At 42.5% G+C, this 10,199-nt stretch overlaps 1 protein-coding gene across 1 annotated transcript; it reads right to left on the bottom strand.

The window, feature by feature from the left end:
* Positions 1–8,781: 8,781 nt before the first annotated feature.
* LOC134185352 (uncharacterized protein K02A2.6-like) lies at positions 8,782–9,396 on the bottom strand. Its single transcript, XM_062653133.1, has one exon. It carries the CDS (start codon positions 9,394–9,396, stop codon positions 8,782–8,784), a length of 615 nt encoding a protein of 204 aa, XP_062509117.1.
* Positions 9,397–10,199: the final 803 nt, after the last annotated feature.

Raw genomic sequence — 10,199 nt, 5'->3', positions numbered from 1 at the left:
ATCAGCTTGCAAGATATATGGTAGCTTTCCTTTCGTATTGTCTACCTTCATAGCCAGTGGTGCAGTTACTACTAGTCAACTAGTCTAACCCGTCAAAATCTTGTCACTATGTTCTGTACGTCACAACTCCTGTACACTCTTCCTTCTTAATGCAGCCGTCTTAGTAACGTTTATTAGCTCCATTTAAAGGGGCAGTCCCACGGAAAAACAACCTAGTCTTTGTAAAAATAGCTTTTAACGAGAGAATTTGAATGGCGTTAGTTTTACGTCTGTATTTGCCTCTGTTGTTGAACTAAAAATGATTGCTTTCTGCAATAAATGACTTCGCTGATTTCAAAGTCAACAAAAGGTGTGTCTTCCACCCAAACTAATGAGAAGCGTTTAGTGGTAAGTGTAGAAAGTGTACACCAGATCTCCATTTGTGTTCTTGACTATGTCGCTAGAGTCAGGCTCATACATAAAGGGTGAGAGCTCCATCTCTTACCAGGCATCGATCAGCAGAGTGGCACAAATGAGATCAGCTATGCTATCGCTCTTTGTTCGGGAAACGCCCACCCACGCACCCAACGCAATGAACTACTAGCCTAGGTAGGATGTATTGCAAGTAGAAGAACATGCAACAACGAACTGAAAGACGTACGTTAGCTTGCGTAAATAACTTGTGAACATTCTCTTTCATTGTTATGTTTGCGTAGCGAGTAAGGAGAATGCACAAGAGTCTAGATCCCGCCGTCTAGAAGAGATCTGCGCATGAATCATGACTACAGTTTCAGTAGCCTTGTAGTCAATGCTGCTTCTTCTGACTAGAAACCCGAGTCGGAGTGGATACATAATTACCACTTACCAGTAAATGAGTACATTTAAAAATTTTGTACTTAGGCAATTTGCATGTTTTATGTATATTATGCAAAGCATCTTTATCATATTTTGGCATTGAATTACTTAGCAGAAATGTTATTGAGTGCGTTTTGTGTCATTTTAAAGTTTACAGTGAAAGGGTACATGTAACTGCAATGCAAAACTCAAGAAATATTTTACTGCATTTTCGTTAGTTGTTGAACATCCGTAAGCCCTCAAAATAACTAATTATTTTTGAAGTTACATTCGTAAAGATATTGAGGTACAAAGTTGCTTCCGTTTGTTTATATGCTGTACATACTAGGCACACTCTGTGACGTATTAGTGAGAATGGAGATGGCTACATGCAGGCAATACAAATGTCTTATAAGATAAATCCCTCTGGTTGCCTGAGAAAGGAAATGTGGCTTTGAGTCTCTTCTCCTATAATGCCAAGATGTGAAAGAAATGGACAGCACAAGTGAAACAAGTGAGAACACATCACTGCAGCCAATAAGCAACCAGAGGTTTACTTCTTGTAAGACATTGGTATTGCCTGCATTTGCTGTAGCCACATTTGTTCCCATTAATACTTCACAGTGTACATCTACTATACCGGTTATAAACAACCGGAAGCAACTTTGTGCCTTTCAAAAATATAAATTTTATTTTGGGAGCATAAGAGTGCCACAAATGAGATCAGCTGCTATGCTATCGCTATTTGTTTGGGAAACGCCCACTCCATGCACCCAACGCAATTAACTACTAGCGTATACGGTGGATGTATTGCAAGCAGAAGAACACGACTACAAATTAAGACGTACATTAGCTTGCATAACTAACTTGTGAACATTCTCTTTCATTGTATGTTTGTGTAGCGAGTAGGTAGAGTGTACAAGAGTTTAGATCCTGCCGTCTAGAAGAGATCCGTGCATGAATCATGACTACAGTTTCAGTAGTCACGCTGCTTCTTCTGCCTAGAAACCCGAGTCGGAGTGGATACATAATTAAAACTTACCAGTAAACGTTTCCCATTGTGTCATGTGAAAGACACTGTCGTTGTTGACTTTGAAACCGGGATTTCAAGGTCCTTGAAAAGCAATCATTTTTAGTTCAACGACGAAGGTAAATTGGAACGTGTAACTAACATCATTTGGATTCTCTCGTCAAGACCTATTTTTAAAGCCTAGGTTGTTTTCCGTGGGACTGCCCCATTAAGAACTAACCGAAATGCAATAAAATACTTTTGATTGTTGCATTGCAGTTGCCTTTATAACATATATGTAGAAGTAGTGATAACAGGTGTTGTTTCTTGATTTAGTGAGTGACGTTTGGTGAGCAATATTTTAATGGCAGTCTTGTGTTTGATTTTCAGTGGATTGTGTTTGGGGCGGTTGAAGTTCATGTAGTGTTCAGTGTGGAAATGGTACCAGAACTCGGCAGATCAGTCAAGTAGCTAGTGTGAGTGGTCACAATTGTACAGGACCGTCAGCTGAGATCTGCATAGTCACATCTTGTATGATTGCTGTTATTGTAGAATTGTTTTGTGTCTAATGTTTACGTGATGTGTGTAGGTATGGCGACTGATTTGGCTGTCAGTGTAGGAGCAACAGTGACTCTGAGCACACAGTATGACAGTAATGCGTATTTTTGCCCAAATTGGCGATAGATGGGAATTCAGCAAGTGATAGTCCGTCATGTCCTGCAACAAAGGTGGCAACTAATCAGTGGCTTCGTATTGAGTTGAAGAATGAGTACTTTGTGTCAAGTGTTGGGGCTATCCTGACTACTGGTAGAACTACAAATGTTAATGTTCGTGTTGGTAGTGACTTAACAGATAATGGGAATAGCAATCACAATTGTGGAACGGTTCCAGGTGACGGCTCTCTGTTGAGTTGGAGAAATGTTAGTTGCAATTAACTAGTTTGGGGAAATACATCAATTTAGAAAGAAACAATATTCTTTATGTGTGTGAGGTGGTTTTCAGTTATGGTTAGACGATTTGTGGTGTAGGTAGGTGTTGAATGAAGAGTAAAATGTGTTTTGATGTAGAGTTGGAGATTGCTATTCGAGACAATACCAAGCATATTGAAGGGACAAGTGTGGCAGTTGATGAAAATCAAGATTACTCTAATCCTATTGATTGTGGTGTCAGTCCTGATGATACCAACTTTAATGCTCTCTTGCAATGGAAACACAACACAACCAATGATGTACCATCTTTAAGTGTACAGAATGCTAGTGTATATCAGATGTATGAGAATGGTGTGCAGCGGCTCTACATCAAGTCAGCTAGTGTCTCTTCCAATGGTTTGTATGCATGTCAATATACTGCAACTAATGGCTCTATAGTGTCAAAGTCATTTACACTGAATGTCAATGGTATAGATACAGGAACATAGTTGTGTGTAGTGTTGTATAGTAATTGTTTTGTGGTCTCTAGTAAACTGTGAATGGAGCTCATGGTCAGATTGTATATCGTCGTGTAGTTTTGGAACTCATAGTCGTACACGAGCACGTCTTAAGCAACACAATGGAATGGACTGTGTGGTGTCGCCAACTGAGAAGTGTGACAGCAAACAACTACTATGTAAGGACAGTGTTATGTTATGTACTGGGTGTGTTATGAAAGGAAAGGTGTTATGTAGTTTACTTGTGTTAGGTTTGATAATGAAAAATCTTATTAATTCTTCTTCTTGACTCATTGATAGACACCAGTGGACTTACTCGGCGAGACAGCTTCTGGTTACCGAGACTGATCTATGCACCACCCAACTCTGGGCACGCATGACCGCAGCCTGGCAGCTGCAACCATACCTAACAATAGCCTTGTCCCAAGAAATATCACCTGTTGTCAAGGGTATGCCCATACTTGACGGACTGCCGCTTGCTCTGTCGCCCTGGTGGAGATTTCCCCCAAACACCCTCCCAAGCAAGCGTCAGCATGTGTCAGCTTGTAGAGGCACCAAGCAAGATAGAGACATGAACCAAATGCAACACAAACAATTGCTGATTTATTTTTATTATTTCCACTCGCCTATTAAGAGGCCACTGACATGCAAAAATCAAGAATAATTTTCTATATGATAGTTCTAAAGGTGTACATACCTAGAAAAATAATTTTAGATTTTTAAAAGCAAGGTTTCTATAAGAAAATTGCACCATAATGTGCTTCCAGTTTATCGCATCCAGTTTCGAGGAGATTCGGAGCGGTACATATGACGTAAAAGTGAGAAAGGATGTTGTGTTAGTGCAAGTGAAATAGGTAACGCACAAGACTCGAGCGTGAGCTACGGTTAGAGTGTTAGACGATGTGTGGCAGCTGCTTGCTATAGTACCCTGAAAGAAGGTGTGAGGCTCTTTCGATTTCCGAAGACCCTAAACAAAGGCGAAAGTGGGCGGAACAAGTCAGACAAACAAAATATCGCTGGGAAGCCCCAAGTGATTCATCCGTGTTGTGTAGTCGTTATTTCAAAGTAGACTACTTTGAAGATGAGGCAGGATTGTGCGAGCAATTTAGTTTAAGCTACTCGTGTGTACCAGCGCCGAAATTGAGACGACTACCGTGCATACTTATTGAGCCCGTGCGAGGCCTGAGCAGTTGGAAAAACCAAGAAAGATGAGATTGGTGTACGAAAAACGTGAAAGAAAGACAGTAGGTTGTATTTAGACTTTACAGAAATGTACATGTAGTAATGAATTAAATTGATGTAACTATATGAGCCACTGAACAATTTCCATGGTGGTACAGAATTTTCTAACTGCGGACAAGAGGCATGACAGCCAGTTTACACCATCTTGCTAATTGATGGTAAGAAGTATATCTGTATATCTCCTGTGCAGCACAGAAATGCATTGATGAAGTCAGCATAATAATTTGTTGGTAGAATTGTTTCTCATGAATTGGAGGAGGATCAGTTTTATGCAATGCCATAGTCCTGCTGTATGTGTGTGTGTGTGTGTGTGTGTGTGTGTGTGTGTGTGTGTGTGTGTGTGTGTGTGTGTGTGTACGCAGTCTGCAGAACTCACACATCTAGGCAGAGGCCAGGGAATGTTGGGTGTTCAGTGATGCGGTTTGTCAATTAAGCCCGGTTCACAGTACGACGCTGATGCCAATGTTAACGCTGATGCTGATGCTGGAACAGAAATGAATCCTATTCCCGCGTCGGCATCAGCGTCAACATCAAAGGATGTCGCCTGCGTCAAGGCAGTGTCTTTGATGTTGACGCTCAGCTGAGCATCAATATCAATACTGTGAACCGGGCTTTACTTCCAAGTATGTCCTGGCAACACCCACAATGATGACCAGAGGTCAACAACCACAACTACATAGTTGTATACCTAAACAAAATTTCCACTACATGACTTGTAATATCAGCCTAAGCTGTTTAATAAAACGATAAATCAAGTAGTCGTTCGTTTTGCTCATCTTCGGGTGCTACCAGCGATGGTGTCTCACTGGCGACAGGCTCAAGGTTAGACAGTTCCACCTATTCTACGTCTTCCTTTCGTCGTCTTTCGAGCCATTCTTCACATCACCAGTATCTACTCCATATGATACTGAAGGTTCTACGCACACAGACCGTTTCAAACCGTCATGCAACGACAATTCCGGAGGCTGACATAACTGTAAACAATGGTGTTTTGCCCGCTAACGATCCTACCTCATGAAGAGTATGATCGTGCAAAGCTTTCTTGAGATCGCCGCCGTCTTCATCACTAGAGCCGATTGCTCTGTCGCATTGACTGCCTGAGCTAGTCATCAAAACGTTTTGCGCTAACACGACATTCGTTCTCACTTTTTCCTCATATGTGCACGCCCCAAATCTACCGCTCGAGACCAGATGCGGTAAACCGGAAACACATTATGGTGCAATTTTCTTATAGAACCTTGCTTTTAAGAATCTACAATTATTTTTCTGGCTATCTACACCTTTGGAACTATCATATAAAATTTAAAATAATTTTTGATTTTTGCATATCAGTGTGGCCCTTCAAGCGACGCACCGCAGACCGTAACACTTGTATATTCGATCTCACATACGTCTTGAAGCAGTCAGAGGTCCAACAGCCCATCATTTGGATCAAATGTTCTAGTAGTCCAGCAGCCGCTGCAATGGAAGCTGCTCCAATGCGAAGCTGTGGGAGGTGTATAAGCTCGAGTCCATACCCATTTTGTCCAGTAAAGATCACAGTTGAGAAGAAAGTCTGTCTCTCGACAGGAATGCTCGTGACTGGAAGCAGAAGAACAGGAGGCCAACGTCCATCCACCAGACTGCCAAATACCACTTAAGGGTATGTACGGGAACCAGTACTACACTGCAGCCGTGATAAAATGGGTCTGTCTTGGACATCTGTAAGGGGAGCACCACCATGTCTTCCTTAAACTGAACGTCTTTTCCACAGAGTGTTCGCTCATTGAATGACTTGTTGTTTGCTGCTGTAAATTCTGAGACTCGCATGAAACCGAAGAAAGCTGTCGTGAAAGCTGCCCAATACATTAGCTTATCATAGGCGCTGCCAATCTTGAAAGTGTCGTCTCTGAAGCTGGCATGGGAGGTATCACCAGCCGTTGGTAAAAGTTGTTAAATTGTCTCATACTGGTAGTGTAGTCCGCCAGCGTTGACGGCGCTACTGTTGCTCGTTGAAACTGCCAAACGTTGTGGTCCAGAGTGATTTCCAATTGGTTGGTAGTGGTGTTGGTTTCAATCTGCCAGCATGGTTAGTGTCTTGAACTGCTCCACCTGTCCGCGAGACAGTGCATCAGCCAATGTATTATTTACACCGTGAATATGCGAGACTGAAACAGTAAAGTTTCCTTTAGCTGCTATAAAGTACAGCAAACGTACGAGCTGCATGAGGTGTTTGTCTTTGGTGGTCTTCTTTGCCAAATATCAGCTATTAACTAATTAAAGTTAGTCGAGGCAATACTTGTTGTCTATAGATTGTTGTGTGTACAGTGCACAAGCTATAATTTCACAAGCTACAAACTATATCCAATGATACTAGACTATGCAGTGATGTCGTAGACCGGGCATATGTACGCGTACTGGTGTGCATGTTCCACAGGCTGTTATACACTTCCAAATGTTCAAATATTTGCACTCAACCTGTAATCCTAGCATAGTCAAGCTATAAAAGGTACACTGATGTTTTTCATGCACAAAACCCCTAGCCAAAGCTACCTCTAAAGTAATTAACAGAGAAAACCCCTACCTCTGATGCACAAAACCTCTACCCCTGATGCACAAAACCTCTACCCCTGATAGACAAAAATCTTCCGCGGATAGACAAAAATTCTACCTCTAATGCACAAAACCCACTCCTCATGCACAAACCCACCTCTAATGCACAAAATCCACCCCTAATGCACAAACCCACCCCTGATGCACAAAATCCAACCCTGATGCACAAAACCCTACCCCTGATGCACAAAACCCCTACCCGCAATGCGCGATTATTCCTATTTTGGCACGTGTCACGCGCCATACTTTTAGCCTTTGCAAAGAAAGTCGCTGCGTAGCGTTGAGCTTAATTAAGACTTGACATATTATACACGTAATCTACTTCAACTTTACCTAGGAGAACCAGGAGTGAAAGTTCTAGCTTCTCTGATAGTAAACAAAGTTCCTGCGTTCAGTACAGCTGGTTGTACCAACGATGACGTGCTGCACGTCGTGACGGTGCACGGTCAGGCAATGGTAGATATCAAACTGAGATAGAAACACTTGCACAAGTGAGCCAAATAACAACCTAGGGTCTGTTCCTGTGCGAGTTGGGAGAATGTGCTCACAGCAAAGCTCGAACATGGATGACATGAATCGTCTGCTACATCCGTGTGCATCAAGCCTTTGCAGTTGTGCTGCAAAACACCCAGGAGTTCAAATTCTTACGATGGAAAGACTTTAGACATTACCGGAGGGCTAGTAGATGCCAACAGAGTGAGCTTGTCAGCAGAGCTAAAAATTTAGAACATTCAGCAATTTCCGCTAATAACTGTTGCTGAGTCAAATAGAAGTCAAACGAATTGGGGCTGTACGATATTTCCTTCCAACTTCTCTCATGACATTATTACCTGCACACTGCTGCTGCAAAGAAAACGACGGTTCGACAAAAGGAGCGTTACCTCGCGATTGACTAGAGAAGCATGCGCTATCTCTCCTAGAGTGGAGACATTGATAGTGTTGTCATGTTAGCTAGTCACCAATAAACCTATCTCAGGTGCGAAGTTGCAGAATTGCTTTTGCGTTTTCATAGGGGAGGTTGCAGAGAAAAATCATGTTTACCGTCCTAGCATAACCGTTTCAAGCCTTTGGAAGTCCGGCCTCTAGATCGCAGTCTTTACTAATCCTTCTTACTGTGGGCTTCAGCAAAGCTCAGTCTTACATCGTTTACTTCTTGCACAACTGTCCGATGATTGATGGTGTCCGATAACAGGGCAGTGCTCTATGACGCATTGCAGCTTCAACTGGGAACCTGTGTACGCGTGCAAAGACTGCCATTTCTTGTAGTGCTTGTGCTGGTTTATTGGCAGTGCTCCATGAACGCAACACAACGTACGCGATCTAGTTCTAGACAAGTCAGCGCATGCGTACTTTCATACGCCATTATTAGCTCGCACTACGTCTCCCCTTCTACAAGTCTAGCCTTTCAGGCGGTCTGATAGTTGTTCCTGTCTGAAGACGTGTTGTTGGCCTGCTTGAGGTAGAGGGACTGTAGACCTCTGCCTGAAGGGGTGTGCCGCCAGACTGATCGAGTACCTGCTTAAGATCCAGTGGACATAGTGTGGCATCCGTTTCGTCTGACTGTTCCAGTACTGGTTTCAACATTATAGGATCGTGGAATGGAGAACTTGGAAACTATTGTTCCTGTCTTCTCCTTTCCCTCTGAGGTTATCCAAACTTCTATGTAGGTTGGTAATTCTAGGAGGTCTTTGGCTTGATGTCATTTATCAAAGTGTTCCTTCTGTTTCTGTTTGAATTGCTTGTCAGCATTGCAAATTGTTTTCAAATAGGGCCATTGAGGCGTTAGCAATTCAAAAACTTGTGGTAATTTGGTTCTAAGCCGTCTACCCATGAGAAGTTCTGATGAGCTGATGTTGCACCATGGAAGAAGTGGTGTTCTGTGGCTTAGAAGCGCTAGATGTGGATCCTTGGATCGTTGTAGTAGCTGGTTAACAGACTTCACCATTCTTTCTGCAAGACCATTGCTTTGTGGATATCTTGGACTGCTGGTGATGAGTGTGAAGCCATAAGTTGTTGCGAACTCTCTCATTTCATGAGTAGAGTATTGAGGACCGTTGTCACTCCTCAGAATCTCTAGAATGCCATGTCGGGCAAAGATTGCTTTCAAAGCATGAATGATGCTGCTCGATGTAGTGGACGACAACGTTATCAGCGCTGGATATCTCGAAAATAGTCGACCACGATCAGGTAGTGTACTCCTAAATTCCAGTAAGTCTGATCCTATTACTTGGAAAGAATAATTTGGCAGTTCAGTGGGTATCAAAGACTCTACACATCGACTGTCTTTTTGACATGGACCACAATTTTGTGTCATCTGTACGAGTTGTCTTGATATGCCTGGCCACTATACTGATGAGTTGGCTCCTAGCTTACATCGAGTAATTCCCTGATGTCCTTCATGGATCCTTGTCAGGGCATCTCTTTGCATGATACTTGGATAACAACACGATTGTTGTACATTAAAAGACCGTTGTGTACTGAAAGTTGAGATCAAACTCTCCAGTAAGGTATTAGAGATGTGTTCGCTGGGCACCTGTTTGGCCAGCCCTCTTTGCAAAAGTGCATCACCTCTAAGCAATTGGAATCATCAGCTTGAGCTTCTCTGTATCCCTGTAGCTTATCCTCTGTGGTGGGAAGGTTTGAAACTAACGATTCAATGAATACCTCAACTTCCTCTTGATGTGAGTCTGGATGAATGGTGGTTGGTAACGGAACGTCTTGTATAAAATTAGCCTCAACTCTAGAAACCAGTTGTAAAGAGATAATAGCAGGTAATCCAAGGAGGTTTGCTTTTAGACCTGCAACAACGTAAATGGTTTCCTCTGTGCTCCTGTCCCTGGTTACTAGTGTGGTTGTAAACTGTCCGAGTACCTTGAGATTGGTAGATTTTGGGCCATATGGTAGCTTTTTTGATAGCTGTAATGTTAACGTTGATTGATTGATCCTTTTTTAGGTCTCCTCTGTGATTACAGTTGCCTTAGCTCCTGTATCCAGTTTGAAATCAACTTCATACTCTCCAAGTTTGATAGTGGAAGATCAATACTGTTCCAGAGACATTGTCATGGGAAATAGGTAGGCTTCTTTTGTATGCTCAGATGCTACGGCTGCTACAGTTTT

This window comes from Corticium candelabrum, chromosome 10 (assembly GCF_963422355.1).
Source record: "Corticium candelabrum chromosome 10, ooCorCand1.1, whole genome shotgun sequence".
Classification (NCBI taxonomy): domain Eukaryota; kingdom Metazoa; phylum Porifera; class Homoscleromorpha; order Homosclerophorida; family Plakinidae; genus Corticium; species Corticium candelabrum.
The sequence above is the reverse complement of the archived record's forward strand: the minus strand, read 5'-3'. Positions and strand labels throughout refer to the sequence as shown.